At 41.3% G+C, this 17,693-nt stretch overlaps 1 protein-coding gene across 3 annotated transcripts in view; it reads left to right on the forward strand.

The window, feature by feature from the left end:
- ZSWIM6 (zinc finger SWIM-type containing 6) overlaps positions 1–17,361 on the forward strand; it is a 168,205-nt gene extending 150,844 nt beyond the window's left edge. For all 3 annotated transcript variants that reach the window (XM_037902873.2, XM_037902869.2, XM_037902870.1), the window contains exons 11-14: positions 2,536–2,693; positions 3,250–3,413; positions 12,580–12,661; positions 14,711–17,361. In XM_037902873.2, the coding sequence (XP_037758801.1) occupies positions 2,536–2,693; positions 3,250–3,413; positions 12,580–12,661; positions 14,711–15,573 (1,267 nt within the window). In that variant the 3' untranslated portion in view covers positions 15,574–17,361. The remainder of the gene's footprint in view (positions 1–2,535; positions 2,694–3,249; positions 3,414–12,579; positions 12,662–14,710) is intronic.
- The last annotated feature ends 332 nt before the right edge of the window (positions 17,362–17,693 follow it).

Here is a 17,693-nt window from a genome sequence, read left to right on the forward strand (position 1 = left end):
TCCCTTTCTTTCTTCCCCTTTACCTGACAAAATTTACTAACTGAAGAGTTTGCTTATTTATTTATATTTATATATAGCTAAATATAAATAAATATAATAATTTATAAATATTTATATTTATATATTTATAAATTATATAAATATAAATTATATATAAATATTTGTAAATTATTGTATTTATTTATATTTAGCTACATATAAATAAATAAGCAAACTCTTCAGTTAGTAAATTTTGTCAGGTAAAGGGGAAGAAAGAAAGGGAAAAAAATGATTACACAAGAGTACTCCCAACTGTTACATGCAGAAAATGTAGAACTGAATAATAGGTTATGAATGACAGCAACCAGACAAAGAGCATGAAACAGACAGCTTTTGTGAAATCTTGTCGTGATCACTTTATACTTCACTACCGCCACATAGCTCTGTGTGTGTGTGTGTGTGTGTGTGTGTGTATACACACACACACAGTGTAACTACCCTTCAATAGGCTCAGGATGACATTCTCCATTCTCTAAGACTCTTGAAGTTGCTCTTGTATGTTTCAGGAACCTGCAGAGAATGGAATGACATGTCTGTAAAACCTCAATGGTTTTACAAATAGATTCTATAGTCTTAGTGAGGAAGCAAAATACCCTCCTGCAATTACCTAAAGAACAGAGATACATTTTTTTAAGCCCAAAAGCTTGTGACTGTTATTTTAATACATTTCTTCTTGAACCAATTAATTCGTCACCTAATGTCTCAATGCAGTGGATTTCGAAGATCCTTTCCTGACTGGAGAGATGCCAGTTTCCTTCCTCTTCCCATTTCATTCCCTTCAAAAATAAATAAATATTCAACTGAGTACAAAAAATAGTAACAACCTTGAGCCCAGAGTAGGATAACCAGATTTTTGGAGCCATGAACCAGTACGTTTTTAGGATTATTGGAGGGAGTCTGTCCCAGCTGAAGGGGAGATTGGACTGAGGTCCATGTTGGGCCAGGGGTTGGGGATTCAAGCATGTCTGATGTCTAGTGGGAGGGAGATGAAAAAGGATGACTTAGTTGGAGTTGTTTTGTTGGTGGGAGGGAGGCATGTGATTTGTTCTGCCTCCCTGAATGGTGACTGGAGTCTAGCTGTGTCTACAAAGAGCACTCCCGGAACAGGGACAGGACATTCCAAATCACTGAGGTGTCTCATACGCTTTTGTAGTGTTTGGAGCAGTAGTTTGGAGAAGGTAGAAAAGCTGGCCAAAAGGGAGACAATGCATCAAGGCTCAGCACAGCCACATTTGGGCCTCTATTGTTCAAGTAGAGAGGAGAGAGGAAGTGTCATGGGAGGAAAGGGAATAGAGGAGAGCTAGACGAGGGGGAACATAAGGAAAGAGTTGACCAATCATCAAGACAGTGGCATTGGAACTGGGACAAAATCCATTGTTACTATAATGGGTCAACAAGGCATCATGACTGCCTCATTAAAGCAGGATGTCTCTTAACCCTTGTCAAGAGACTGATCTTTTTATGAGAGGTTTTACTTCTTTACATTCTTTCTGTGTTTATCGTTCAATATTTCATTAGCCTTTCACATCTTACCCTGAATTTTCATGATCTGGAACACAGAAAAGAGGAGAAGTATTTTCCTTCAGGATGACTACAATCTAATCTTTTCTAATAGTGATTATCTAACATATTGGATTTTAGTGAGGGAGGCATGGCGAGTGATCATTTCTGCTATAGCTACTCTCCTAACCCTTCCAGCCAGTATCCATGGTAGTCACTTTTCTGCATGTAAATTCTCCTTCATTAGTGAAATGGTTCTAGATTAGGGTAAACCTATGGAAATTCTAGCCTCAGGATCAAGCATTGGTGCCAGAGAAGTAATTTCAAAAGAGAGAAATGACTACCAATCACTGCACACTAGGGTCTTTCCTCTAGACATGCTATTGTATAAAGTGTTAAGAGTTTCTAGCCCTCATGTGCCAAGAAGCAAAATGAAAAAAATTGTTGCATTGTAGTTGAGGAGTAAAATGTCCAATTTTCTTTTGGATTTTGACTCAGATACTGAAGTCTGTTTGAGAATCCCTGTCATCCATTGCACACTTTGTTTCGTGGTAGGACGCTCATGTATAAGTCATGTACAGTATATTGGAAAATATTTGTGTCACTGTGAATTTCTCCACTTTCATTTCTGAGAGCTGCGGTCCAAAGACTGAAGTAGAAGTGAAAGATTTCAGCCCCTTGGATCACTGAGGGAATAGCAACGGTCCTCAGTAATGAACAGCTTAATTCTGCTTGTAATTCTAAATTCTAATTTTCCTATTGATACTTAAGAAGGATCATGTGTCAAATATGGGTGATTAATGGTAAATTAGGGTTTTGGCAATCCGACTTTTAGCGTCTAGTTGAAAGGATGTGGTTTGCTACAGCTTTTACACCTGAACGGGCACACTTTGTACAAGCAGCCAAAGTGCTCTTGTGGCTTTGTGGTTGCTCATAGGTAACCCTAGTTATAATGATGATTGAGTGAAAAGAGTGTATGTTCTTTCCTATTTTCAGGTTGCTAGTATTGGAATCTACAGCTCCATCAGGAGATATGTCGCGCCCACATCACATTGCATCAGTTGTTCCAAACCGCTATCCCCGTTGGTTCACGCTGAGTCACATTGAGTCCCAGCAGTGTGAGTTGGCATCAACTATGCTAACAGCAGCCAAAGGTAGCGTTATCAATAAAGCTGATATGTATTTTTAGTAGACATGCTATATTTCCAATATTGTATTTCATACACAGAGTGAAGTTAATTTAAAACTGCTGCTTAGGAGTCTGAATTTTGATCTGAGAAGCACTTGAGGAAGAAACTACTAACTGAACAAATTTAAGTCTGTTACTTGGTTTTCTAGCACTGCTGCTAGACCAGCTGGATAGTAGCCAAACAGACCTGGTTCAGGTCTGAGACAAGTTATTTGTTTTGCAGTGGCATAATGTGGATGGCAAGACCCAGTAGTGGACAAATCAGTTCTAAAATTCTTAAATTAAGAGAACTTTGTAGCATTTATTGAGCTAACATCAGCAGGCACTGAAGGGATATTTGATTTCATGTTTTCTGTTCACGTGTGCATTTAGTTAGTTCTTTCTAAGAGAACTTGTATAGCTGAAACTTGCTTATATTGCTGTAGTTCTGGCACATGTAGTGGTAACATCTATACCATTAGTGAATGTTTTTTGGTAAACTAATTGTTTCTTTGTTTTGTGGTTTTGTTTTTACATTGCAGGTGATGTTCGGAGGCTGGAAACAGTGTTAGAATCCATCCAGAAAAATATTCACTCCTCATCACACATCTTCAAGCTTGCCCAGGATGCATTTAAAATAGCAACACTCATGGACACTTTGCCAGACATCACTCTTTTGAAAGTTTCTTTGGAGTTAGGCCTTCAGGTATTCCCCAAATTAGCTATTGCTGCAGTAAGAAACTGTAAGTCCTTGGACCAAATTCAGTTCCACAATGGTGGGTGCAGCTCCCATGGAAGCCATTGAGAATTGTACCCACTTATGCAAGGCAAAGTCCAAACATGGCCCCTTCTCTTCACTGATTTGTATAGTACTTTGATAAACATAGGGCCAGCATGTGGCACCAGCTTCAGCCCTTTTACACCATACAGGTGGTGGTACAAGACTAATGTAAGCAGCCACAGTATAGGAGTGTATTCAGGGTGAGAGGAGGAATGGCCAGAGAGCTAAGTGCTCTGGTTATTCTGGGCTGCAGAGAAACCAGTGGGCAGACCTGCATGTCTGTCTAAATTAGAGCAGCCAGCCCTTGTGGCTGCTCAACATATATGTTGGGGCTGCTGTGGCACCTAGACCAGACCAACATTAAGAAGATGAAAAAGTGGCATAAAGCACAGAGAGGCAGTAGTACACTCTTGTAGTCTAAGTAATGGTTCTTCTTTGCATTTTGCTGCAGTCAAAAAAAAATTTTCTTTGAGGCAATTGAATCTTCAGTTTGCAAGGGACTGCTTCTTTAAGAAGTCCTGTTTGGAAGCTATGTGCATACATTTCATTACTGGTAGGGAAAAAATATTTTCTTTCGGTGGCCTCTTTGCATTCCTGGCCTTGGGGATGCACAGATGGTGCAGTTTGGGCTGATGGAACCTTCTAGTAGCAGTGTCCATTGGAGCAATTGTTGGAATGCAGGGCTATAAAAGGAGGAGAGGGGGAATGCTCCGAGAACCTTAGTTCCTTTGAGCCACAGTAGTGGAGAGCCTGGGATCCTTGGACACAAATTCATTGGGACAGACAGTTCTCACAGCCTTTGTTTAGTTAGCATTGAGTTCTTCCTTTTAATTCATTTCTTTTGTTCTTCTCTTGGATATTTTTATTAAGGACTTTGTGGCCTGGCACAGGTTTTTGGTTCCAATATGTCAGAACTGAAAGGAGAAAAAAAAAAAAAAAAAAAAACCCAGGTTCAGATGATGCACCTCTTACCTGTCAGCTTTCTGCTTTTGGACACAGATGTGCTTTTTCTGGCCCTCTAGAGGAGTGGGAAAGTTGTTCGTCTTGTTGCTGTATATGCAACATCTCCATCCTCAGGGCCTGAAAGGAGCATCAGAATTTCCTGTAAGCTATGCTGTTACAGTAAGCATTAGTGACTAAACCCTTGAACTCCAAAGCACAAAATGATGCAAGTGCTGGGAAACTAGCTTCTTCTCCAGTCCCCAACGTGGTTTAAAAAGCTTGACAAAGTCCCGGCACTGGCGTCTGCCTCCCTGACTGGTGCCAAACCAAAGGGGCCAGTCTGTGGAAATGCTGCAAAAGATCACATCCAGCAAAGCAATAAACAGTTGGCTTTACAGGTGTCAGCCTCTGCTGAAAGAGCCAGTCCTTAAAGGCCTGCCTCTGAGAATCCAGGACTTCCAGTTCGTCGCACTGAGGTGCAAGAGCATGTCCATAGTGCTGTGGCCTCGAAGTCCGAGTCACAGCAAAGGGTGGTATGGAAAACCAACTCTATATATAGGACCACCCTGCCCGAGATCCATTGTCATTGGTTCTGTGCTTGAAGCCTGATAAGGCACCTGATATTTCCTGCGATCAGAAGAGGCCCTTCATGCAGCACTGTATACGTTATCCTCTGTACTTGAAGGTAAAAGTAAAAAGCATATGCAGTGAGGCAGGTTCCTCCTTCTCCAGGAAAGAAAAAGAGAAATCTTTCAAGGCTGAACAAGTTTCCTTAGCTATGCAAACCTCCTGAGAGATACAGGATCCTCCCCCTTGGACTTCTACTGGTGTCCCGGGGAAACATCTCACCCCCTTTCAGCTTTTCACTTAACCAAACCACTATCACCCTTGGAAACTTCCTCCAATTCGAAATCAGGCCAGGTCCAGCCAGATAGCTTTATTTGCCCTTCCCCTCACATGGAATGGATCAAGAAATCTAGAGAGCATTATTGAGACTCAGTTCCAACCTTTCAGATTGTGTGAGCTCACTCTCCCACACCCAGGGATTATAATAGGAAATTCTAAATTGGGTACTGGCAGAACTGGGAAGGTACCACCATGAGCAGTGTGGCCGAATTCTCCTTCTAGTAGGCATTGCCATGAATTTAAAAGGGCGAAAGGAAGCTGGCAAAAAGGGAGCCATCTTCCAAAGAGTTGGAGTGAAATGCCCTGCACTGGAACCATCCTGCCTGGATATGTAACTCTTGCTAATATCAAGGGAACAGTCTTCTTTACTTGTCCTGGACACACTGTCTGAAGAACTAGAGGCCTGTTGAACCTCTGAAAGTAGATATGGATGTCTAATCCTGTTCCTCACCAGAGGATTTGCTCCATTGCCATTAACTCATAGAGGGAATGGTGACTACTTTAAACTTCCCTTTGGTAACTTTAAACAAAACTACAACACATAGTTGATGACACAGTTGTTTACCCTCTAGGAGCAAGATTACCCTGCCAATTCTAGATGGTTTTATTATAGGCTTGCAAAAAATACCTGCTTAAACCCAACATCTGGACCAGCAATGTCTAAGAAAGCAGACAAGTTACCTCTGCTGATTCCTGAGGGCTTTGAGTTCTTCCAGACCCATACAGCTATTATTCGTTGAATGGCAGCTCCCGCTATCAAAGAGCTAAAAGATCAAGTCTGCTGTACCCTCTTTGGATTGAAAGGGTAAGAAGGGAAACACTCGGTAGAAAGACTGTCTCCTTTGCCACATTAAGAATTACAGTGGTAACGGAGGAGGAGAAGGACCTTGGAGTGTTGGTTGACCCCAGGATGACTATGAGCCGCCAATGTGATATGGCTGTGAAAAAAGCTAATGTGGTCTGGGATGCATCAGGCGAGGTATTTCCAGTAGAGATAAGGAGGTGTTAGTATTGTTATACAAGGCACTGGTGAGACCTCATCTGGAATACTTTGTGCAGTTCTGGTCTCCCATGTTTAAGAAGGATGAATTCAAACTGGAACAGGTACAGAGAAGGGCTACTGGGATAATTCAAGGAATGGAAAACCTGTCTTATGAAAGGAGACTCAAGGAGCTTGGCTTGTTTAGCCTAACCAAAAGAAGATTATAGGGCGATATGACTGCTCTCTATAAATATATCAGAGGGATAAATACCGGAGAGGGAGAGGAATTATTTAAGCTCAGTACCAATGTGGACACAAGAACAAATGGATATAAACTGGCCATCGGGAAGTTTAGACTTGAAATTAGATGAAGGTTTCTAACCATCAGAGGAGTGAAGTTCTGGAATAGCCTTCCAAGGGAAGCAGTGGGGGCAAAAGACCTATCTGGCTTCAAGATTAAACTCGATAAATTTATGGAGGAGATGGTATGATGGGATAACATGATTTTGGCAATTAATTGATCTTTAATTATTCATGGTAAATAGGCTCAATGGCCTGTGATGGGATGTTAGATGGGGTGGGATCTGAGTTACTACAGAGAATTCTTTCCTGGGTATCTGACTGGTGAATCTTGCCCACATGCTCAGGGTTCAGCTGATCGCCATATTTGGGGTTGGAAAGGAATTTTCCTCCAGGGCAGATTGGAAGAGGCCCTGGGGTTTTTTCGCCTTCCTCTGTAGCATAGGGCACAGGTCACTTGCTAGAGGATTCTCTGCACCTTGAAGTCTTTAAACCAAGATTTGAGGACTTCAGTAGCTCAGACATAGGTGAAAGGTTTATTGCAGGAGTGGGTGGGTGAGATTCTGTGGCCTGCATTGTGCAGGAGGTCAGACTAGATTATCATAATGGTCCCTTCTGACCTTAATGTCTATGAGTCTATAACTGCCAGGTGGTAATGTCCAGATACCAGTGTTATCTGGGGGAGAGGGGGAAATAGTGCACTTTGCACAATCTGTACCAGATGTAAGGAAAAGTGGCCCAAACCCCTTATTACCAAAGGTTGGTCAATTGCTAAGCATACTTTGCATCTAAAGCTGTAGTATCCACGGTTACATTGAGGCACCATTCATGATTACATTTGGACTATTTTTGGAACAAGAACCAAGGTAGAAGACTTGATTTGTTTAGCTCTAGAACAGACACAGTTGTAGATAAATTGAAATACACCAAGTTGGCTGCAAAGTCTCTAGGGATTTCTCAATCCCCTAAGAAGAGATTTGTATTACCAGCATTCCAATAGCAGAGACAGCCATACCCAACCTCTGCTTCCTATTCATTTCAAAGAAAGCACTTCCAACAACAGCCCCCTATTTTGCATCAGCAGAGAAGCATAGCATACATGTCATAAACTGGAAGGACATCTGCTGCGTCATCTTCCTCTCCACCAGCCTCTCATCCTCAGGTTTGATTGGGATGCTCAACCTCAGACCAGATTTAAGCCACCTACTGAGCTGCCTCCTCTTCATTTGGAAACAATCTGTCCTGTTTCTTAGATACCTGGAGTACTTTCACCATGGACTGATGAATCCTGCAGACTGCCCAGCAGGATTACTCCATTCAATTCTAAACAAATCCCTCCCACCCCAGCTCTTCTTCCCCATCCCTCTTCAGGGATTCTTATCAGAAGAACTTGCTAAGATCAGAAGTTCATTCACTACTAGAGTTGGTGGGCGCAATAGAGAAAGTTCCTAAAGAGTTTCCAGGGATGGCATTTTATTTCAGGTACTACTCATCCTAAACAACGATGGTGGTCTTCAACCCATTCTAGACTTTCGGAAGCTCAACGCTTTTTCATCAGAAAGTTCAAATTCCATATCCGTATCCTAGCCTCTGTCATCCTCTCCTTCTCTGTCCAAGATTGGTTTGTGGCTCTTGATTTACAGGATGTTTATTTTCACATCTCAAGCAGATATGTACACTGAAAATACCTGGGGTTTGTTGTGGGAAGAGATCATTATCAATGCAAAGTTCTTCCATTTGGTCTGTGTGAATACTCAAGATGATGCAGAAAGTGCCTTTCAGAGTGGCAGCATGCTTGAGATGTCAGGGTATCCATATGTATCCTTATTTGGATGATTGGCTTACCAAGGCATCTTCATAGCAGGAATGAGCAAACACGCTCTCATAAACATGTACCTTATTCCAAACACTGGGTTCAGGAAAAACTGGTAGAAATCACACACAGCTTTGACTGAGCAAGAGGGGAAGGTGACCTTGGAGCATTTCTAGATACTCAGAGCTTTCTGTCTAGAAGAAAGCTATTTAAAAATCCTTGTGGCAATAGAAATACTACACTGGAATAAGAAAAGGAGTACTTGTGGCACCTTAGAGACTAACCAATTTATTTGAGCATAAGCTTTCGTGAGCTACAGCTCACTTCATCGGATGCATACTGTGGAAACTGCAGAAGACATTATATACACAGAGACCATGAAACAATACCTCCTCCCACCCCACTCTCCTGCTGGTAATAGCTTATCTAAAGTGATCACTCTCCTTACAATGTGTCTCCTTACAATGTGATAATCAAGTTGGGCTATTTCCAGCACAAATCCAGGTTTTCTCACCCTCCACCCCCGCCCCACACAAACTCACTCTCCTGCTGGTAATAGCCCATCCAAAGTGACCACTCTCTTTACAATGTGTATGATAATCAAGGTGGGCCATTTCCACCACACATCCAGGTTTTCTCCCCCCCTCCCCCCCCCCCCTTTTTTTTTCCCCCAAAAAAGCACACACACAAACTCACTCTCCTGCTGGTAATAGGTTATCCAAAGTGACCACTCTCCTTACAATGTGTATGAAAATCAAGGTGGGCCATTTCCAGCACACATCCAGGTTTTCTCACCCCCCCCCCCCACCCCCATACACACACAAACTCACTCTCCGGCTGGTAATAGCTCATCCAAAGTGACCACTCTCCCTACAATGTGCATGATAATCAAGGTGGGCCATTTCCAGCACAAATCCAGGTTTTCTCACCCCTCCCCCCCCCCAAACACAGACACACAAACTCACTCTCCTGCTGGTAATAGCTCATCCAAACTGACCACTCTCCTTACAATGTGCATGACAATCAAGGTGGGCCATTTCCAGCACAAATCCAAGTTTAACCAGAACGTCGGGGGGGGGGGGGGGGGGGGTTAGGAAAAAACAAGGGGAAATAGGCTACCTTGCATAATGACTTAGCCACTCCCAGTCTCTATTTAAGCCTAAAGTAATAGTATCCAATTTGCAAATGAATTCCCATTCAGCAATTTCTCGCTGGAGTCTGGATTTGAAGTTTTTTTGTTGTAAGATAGCTACCTTCATGTCTGTGATTGCGTGACCAGAGAGATTGAAGTGTTCTCCGACTGGTTTATGAATGTTATAATTCTTGACATCTGATTTGTGTCCATTTATTCTTTTACGTAGAGACTGTCCAGTTTGACCAATGTACATGGCAGAGGAGCATTGCTGGCACATGATGGCATATATCACATTGGTGGATGTGCAGGTGAACGAGCCTCTGATAGTGTGGCTGATGTTATTAGGCCCTGTGATGGTGTCCCCTGAATAGATATGTGGACAGCATTGGTATTGGGCTTTGTTGCAAGGATAGGTTCCTGGGTTAGTGGTTCTGTTGTGTGGTATGTGGTTGTTGGTGAGTATTTGCTTCAGGTTGGGGGGCTGTCTGTAGGCAAGGACTGGCCTGTCTCCCAAGATTTGTGAGAGTGTTGGGTCATCCTTCAGGATAGGTTGTAGATCCTTAATAATGCGTTGGAGGGGTTTTAGTTGGGCGCTGAAGGTGACGACTAGTGGCGTTCTGTTATTTTCTTTGTTAGGCCTGTCCTGTAGTAGGTGACTTCTGGGAACTCTTCTGGCTCTATCAATCTGTTTCTTCACTTCCGCAGGTGGGTATTGTAGTTGTAAGAATGCTTGATAGAGATCTTGTAGGTGTTTGTCTCTGTCTGAGGGGTTGGAGCAAATGCGGTTGTATCGCAGAGCTTGGCTGTAGACGATGGATCGTGTGGTGTGGTCAGGGTGAAAGCTGGAGGCATGTAGGTAGGAATAGCGGTCAGTAGGTTTCCGGTATAGGGTGGTGTTTATGTGACCATTGTTTATTAGCACTGTAGTGTCCAGGAAGTGGATCTCTTATGTGGACTGGACCAGGCTGAGGTTGATGGTGGGATGGAAATTGTTGAAATCATGGTGGAATTCCTCAAGGGCTTCTTTTCCATGGGTCCAGATGATGAAGATGTCATCAATATAGCGCAAGTAGAGTAGGGGCGTTAGGGGACGAGAGCTGAGGAAGCGTTGTTCTAAATCAGCCATAAAAATGTTGGCATACTGTGGGGCATTGCGGGTACCCATAGCAGTGCCGCTGATCTGAAGGTCAGCCACACTATCAGAGGCTCGTTCACCTGCACATCCACCAATGTGATATATGCCATCATGTGCCAGCAATGCCCCTCTGCCATGTACATTGGTCAAACTGGACAGTCTCTACGTAAAAGAATAAATGGACACAAATCAGATGTCAAGAATTATAACATTCATAAACCAGTCGGAGAACACTTCAGTCTCTCTGGTCACGCAATTACAGACATGAAGGTCGCTATCTTACAACAAAAAAAACTTCAAATCCAGACTCCAGCGAGAAACTGCTGAATGGGAATTCATTTGCAAATTGGATACTATTACTTTAGGCTTAAATAGAGACTGGGAGTGGCTAAGTCATTATGCAAGGTAGCCTATTTCCCCTTGTTTTTTCCTAACCCCCCCCCCCCCCCACCCCAACGTTCTGGTTAAACTTGGATTTATGCTGGAAATGGCCCACCTTGATTATCATACACATTGTAAGGAGAGTGGTCAGTTTGGATGAGCTATTACCAGCAGGAGAGTGAGTTTGTGTGGGGGGGGCAGAGAGTGAGAAAACCTGGATTTGTGCTGGAAATGGCCCAACTTGATTATCATACACATTGTAAGGAGAGTGATCACTTTAGATAAGCTATTACCAGCAGGAGAGTGGGGTGGGAGGAGGTATTGTTTCATGGTCTCTGTGTATATAATGTCTTCTGCAGTTTCCACAGTATGCATCCGATGAAGTGAGCTGTAGCTCACGAAAGCTTATGCTCAAATAAATTGGTTAGTCTCTAAGGTGCCACAAGTACTCCTTTTCTTTTTGCGAATACAGACTAACACGGCTGTTACTCTGAAACCTGTTACACTGGAATAAACATCATACAGTAATGACCTCCCTGGAACTGATGGGTGTTATGGCTTCAGAAATGTGTGTAATTCTATATGCACATCTAAAAAAGAGACCTCTACAATACTAGTTAGTTGAATGCTGTATAACAAATACTGATAGAATGCTTTGTGAAATTGACACTACCCAGGGATGTGTTCCTATCTTATATGGTGTAGTCGTAAGAGCTGGATTCAATTCCCCATTTTACTCAGCCGTAGTCACTTGCTTGTACTAGAACTGTCCTTCACAAAATTAGTTACAATTCTTACTGGAACAATCACATTTAAATATAAAAATGAGAGAGAAAGAAACAGCCTATTTGCAAGTGCATTTGAAATATGGAGGTACTGCCTTTAAAAACCAGATAAGGCACCTTTACTGGAATTTTGATCATGTTAGTGTTGAGCTTCTTTAAATTGAGGTTTCATTCTGATAGATGAGTCAAATCATTATTGATTCTGAAAACAGAAACAACCACTGGAGACTTGGCAGAATTAAGCAGCAGAGCAGATCGCAATAAATACTTCTAGTATGTATCACTGCAGTCAAGTGAAAGGCAATACTAAGGGTCTAAGGAAAAAAGTTCATGGCTAGCCTACCCAAAATAGGCATATATATCATCCATTTTAAACACCATTTTTTCTACTTGAGGACCCTAAGTCTTATTTTTGTAATGAAGCATTTGGTTACTTTTGAGGGAAAATCTGACCTTAAAAGAGCTGCAGTTTTATTGTGTAACGGAGAATATCGTTCTGAAAATAATCTGTCCTTCCAATAGTACTGGTCAGCATTTTTCAAATCTTTGAAATTTGAACCAAAAAATGTCCATTTTTGGTAGGATTTTTTGCAATTTTTCAGTCAGCTCTATATCTAACTCCAGATTCGTAATTGTTTGTGTGCTGTCTCAGCTTTGTAGCAGAAATCTTTTGTCGTAAGTGTCCATCAAATGCTTGTTTGTTTTTAAATAGGTGATGCGGATGACATTGTCAACATTGAATTGGCGGCGGCGGGAGATGGTGAGGTGGTTGGTAACATGTGCAACAGAAGTAGGTATGTTCTGCAGATATTGTCCAAGGAGTCCTACCTTCATTAACCTGTCTTAAATGGTTTGATGGTTTCATTTTGTTTGGCTATGTATAGGCACTAAAAATGTCAATCACTTTCGGTTGGTTTGTAGAATTTACTTTCTGATTAGAAGCCTTTAATTATAGCATTAACAAACAATTTTTTTTGAGCACATAAGATAACAGACACGGCCCAATTAAAATTAGGACTGAATAGTTTGGTATACTTTGTCTTTCAAGATGTAGAATGAATCAATTCCCACGTGCATCACTGTTTGTGGACTTGTGGTCACTGTCTGTACACATGTTAAGAAGTAGTGTACTCCGCAAGTAGCTTCATTGATATCATCATAGAGTAAGATACCACTCAACATGAGTATGGATGACAGAATCTAACCTTGTAATTAGAGTCGAAGAGAGAAGTGCTCTGGTGGTTAGGGTGCTAGTTTGGAACTTAGGAGACCCAGGTTCTATTCTCTGCTTTGCCACAGACTTCTTGCGTGTGGTTTGATGAGTCACACAGACTCTGTGTGCCTCAGTTCCCCACTTGTAGAATGAGCATGATAATACTTCCCAACCTTACAGGAGTGTTGAGGATAAAAAAAAAAATTGAAGTGCACAGATTCTGCAGTAATGAAGGCACTATAACCACCACAGATAAAGCAATTTTAATTGCCGTTAGTATTGCTCCATTAAAGCACACTTACGATCTTTGTGCGTGTTCCTACTTTTCATGGATCTGAGTCAGATTCTGTCTAGTAGACAGCTGAGACCCCTTTGTGTTTCAGAACTTCATGAACCCACTTTTCCTGTTCAGGATTACTTTGTCCTTTGCTTTTACTTATCTGAGAAATTAATACTGTCGGTAGCCTGGAAAGTATAGTTTGCCCTTCTATGCCCTCAGACAAAAAGTGGTGTATGTCTGCAAGTTTTCATGCAATGGTGCAGTGTTTTATTGCTTTTATAGCTTGACTAAGTATCTGTAGATACTAGAGCATATCTTTTATTTTGTTCAGTTGCCTGTGTACAGATAAAATGCCTTTATTCATGCCATATAAAATTAGTTCACATATCCTAGTAGAAATGTCCAAGAACCTATAACATAACCTATAACCTGACTAGGTGCCCAGCTCCGAAGGCAGCGCTGCCAGCAGCAGCAGCGCAGAAATAAGGGTGGGAGTGTGAAAAGTGATATTTGCCAATATCACTTTTCACAGCAGACTTAGCACCCCGTTGCCACCCGTACTTCTGCGCTGCTGCTGGCACCCTGGGGCTGACAGCCAACGCCCTGCTGCCTCCTAGTGAGGGATTGGGGGTCAAAGAGAGCCCAAGCCCGGGTGGCGGAGCTGCGGCTGTCCCTTTTTCCCTCCTCTTGAGTGTGCACGGCCTTTCTGCAGGAGCCCCAGCCACCTGGGGCTGACCGCCACGGCTCTTCACAGAAAACGAAACCACACAGCTCGCGCCTCCCTTGACACATTCCCATGTCTCCCTTGCGAGGCCCACCCCATAGTTTTAGTGCCAAATACAAATACATGAGCAGTTTTGAGATAGCTGAAAGTATTTTTCCCTGCCATCAGGGGACTATTGACATAAAGGAAAAAGGAGGTTGAATGGTTCTAAAAATATTAGATTTTGAGGGTTGATTTGAGCCATTTGGTCAGATGTTGAGATTTTTGAGTTCTGTAACTGGCCCCACATGTTATGAGCCAGGACTTGTTATCCAAAATTCATTATCTTAAATAACAAGAAAAACAAGATGTCTTGCCAGGAAATTAAAACTTTATCATGTGACTTTTTCAAGTTCTCTAACAGTTTCAGGGACTCTACAAGAGCAAATGCAGAATAGTCTTATTTTAATGTGCATTTCCTATCATGTTATCTCCATTGAGTTTGTTTGCATAAATAGCAGGTGGTTGGATGTATTGATAACCTACTAGGCTTAGTTTGAAAAAAAACAAGTCACGATGAAAGCCTGTTTCTAGTTGAATCCTATTGATTGTCAATTGTTGATGATCCTGTCTCTGATCTCTCACAGGTGTTTATGCACTGGATAGCATCATGCAGAACTGGTTTACGCTTTTCACTCCAACCGAGGCCACTAGTATTGTTGCGACAACCGTGATGTCCAACAGCACCATTGTCCGTCTGCATCTGGACTGCCATCAGCAGGAGAAACTGGCCAGCAGTGCTAGGACGCTTGCCCTACAGTGTGCCATGAAGGATCCTCAAAACTGTGCCCTCTCTGCACTGACCTTATGTGAAAAGGATCACATAGCTTTTGAGACCGCTTACCAAATTGTTCTAGATGCTGCTACAAAAGGCATGAGCTATACGCAGCTTTTTACTATAGCACGCTATATGGAACATCGTGGTTACCCTATGCGGGCCTACAAGCTGGCCACTTTGGCCATGAACCATCTCAACCTGAGTTACAATCAGGACACACACCCTGCCATTAATGACGTTTTGTGGGCATGTGCGCTCAGCCACTCCCTTGGGAAAAATGAGCTTGCAGCTATAATACCTCTGGTGGTCAAAAGTGTCAAATGTGCAACAGTACTGTCAGACATTTTGCGTAGGTGTACTTTGACCACACCTGGGATGGTGGGACTTCATGGAAGGAGGAACTCTGGGAAGCTCATGTCACTGGACAAAGCCCCTTTAAGGCAACTCCTGGATGCCACGATTGGAGCCTACATTAATACAACACATTCACGACTCACACACATCAGCCCTCGACACTATAGTGAGTTTATAGAGTTCCTTAGTAAGGCCCGAGAGACTTTCTTAATGGCTCATGATGGACACATTCAGTTTACACAGTTTATTGACAACCTAAAACAAATCTACAAAGGCAAAAAGAAACTGATGATGTTGGTTCGTGAACGGTTTGGTTGACGAAAATGTGTGAGGGCGGGGGGTGGGGGGGAGGGTGGTTTGTTTTTACTTGAGCCTGCCTTTGTATCCTTTTTAACTTAAAGAAACAGAGCCACACCGGTATTATATGTGTATAGTTATATTGAGTTTGCAAACTAAATTGTCATGTTGTGAAAGTTTGTGTGTTTATTTTTTTTCCTTTTTTTTTCCTTTTTTTTTTTTCTTTTCTATTTTGTATGAGAGAGAGGTTAAAAAAAGGTTTGGTTTACACTGAGTATATGTTGTCAAGTGGCAAAAGCCCACATTGCTCTCCTGTTCTTTCTGTATACGTTCACAGCCTCAAAAACAAAAATATATATTGCAATGGCTTTAAAAACCAAACCAAACACCTCCATCCTGTGATAAGTACCTCGAATGGATCCAGCTTTACTCCTTTGTAACTCATCCTTACATTTCAGCATAGTTAAACAAACCAACAAATGAAATACTAATAGTTAAAAGGCTGACCACGTGGCTTTGCAGTGCTGTTCATCCAGAAGCATGGCACACAATGCTTGTGCATGTGGAAACTTAGCGACTGTCAACATACATTCTCAGGGATTTATCAAAAAAAATTAAAAAAAAGAATGAGAGCATTTATTGTACTGTATATATATTATAGTATATGTCTGAATATTGAAAAATATAACATTAACTAATTTATAAAAAAAATTCTATGTAATGCAAAATACTTGAAGCTGCAGTAGCTTGGTTTTAAACAAAAAAAAAAAAAGAAAACCTATCAGAAGGACTAAAGTGCGCCTTGCTTCGGGGTTGGCTCAGGTGGTGAACTATATGCTGGGCATCTATGCAGAGCCACCTTTTGGATTGCATGGTTGGACTGATACCTATTGGGGGAAATTTTATATATATATATATTTATACAACCTGTGTATACATATATATGTATATGTATACACACATACACACATGCTTGTAACAGGCACTATAGTAAAGAGGGACAACGAAATACACAGCCAGAGCAGCAAGCCTTAGCATTAAGAATACAGTATGCCAGAAGTGGGGTTTGTGCCTCCTAGCCTAAAAGACTTAAAGAAATATCCTTTTTGACACAAAACACAAAATGTTTTCCAAAATAATTGACATGATACATTACGCCTTTGCAGTGAGCTAATAATAAGCTAACCTTTGTGCACAAATAACATATATATATAATATTTTATATATATATATATATGCTGCATAGGTATTTTGACTTTGTGCAGGACAGAAAGTTGTGTAGGTATGACTGTTCTACTTTTCAGTTTATTTTTTAATATATTTTATTTTCTCTAGAATTACTCAAACAAAAGCAGCCTTCTATCTTGCCTTGTCTTAATGCTTTAAAATAACCAAACTGGAGATCTAACTACCAAACTGTTCATTATATTATTAAATACCAACTTTGGTTACAGTATAGTGTCTTTACTTTAGCTGATGGTTCTGTATCCTTGTGCTTTTTAAAGCAGTTTTTATGTTTTGGTGCAAAAGTTGTCCAGTGTCTCTTGTTCCCTTCATTAGAGAACATGCTAGAGGTATGTTTGTAGGTATTTTTGTTTAGAGAAACAATTTCATGCTCTCCATTTTATTTATTATAATAGGTAAAGAGGTTGTACTTCATCACCCATGTAAACATGCTCATGAAGTTGAAAGTAATTCAGATTTGATACACTGATATCAATTTATTTATGTAACTAAATCACTGTTTTATAAACTTGTTAATGATCAACAATTTTTTGTTTTGATTAAAATTAGTTTTTTGAAAGTTGATTCTGCCTCCTTTATGGTGTCTGTTACTGCAGCTGAATTCTGCAAGTGTAGCTTATATGTCTTACATGCCATAGCTTTTATGCTTGGTGTAATACTGTATTAAGATAGTCCATGGCCATTTCTTTAGCAATCTGTATGCTGGGAAACAAAACCTTGGTTTCCCAAAAAATCAGATTTGTAACTGGTGATTTTTCAAAAATTTCAATTCTACCCATTCTTGCATAAAGACAAAAGATATAGTGATAAGGCATATGGGGAAAGAATTAATGCTGCTTGCTAAGAAAGATGCCAAGCCTGTAGTATCATAGAGCCAGTTCAGACATCTCTCCCAG

The sequence above is a fragment of the Chelonia mydas genome, chromosome 5, assembly GCF_015237465.2.
Source record: "Chelonia mydas isolate rCheMyd1 chromosome 5, rCheMyd1.pri.v2, whole genome shotgun sequence".
NCBI classification, from domain to species: Eukaryota; Metazoa; Chordata; order Testudines; family Cheloniidae; genus Chelonia; species Chelonia mydas.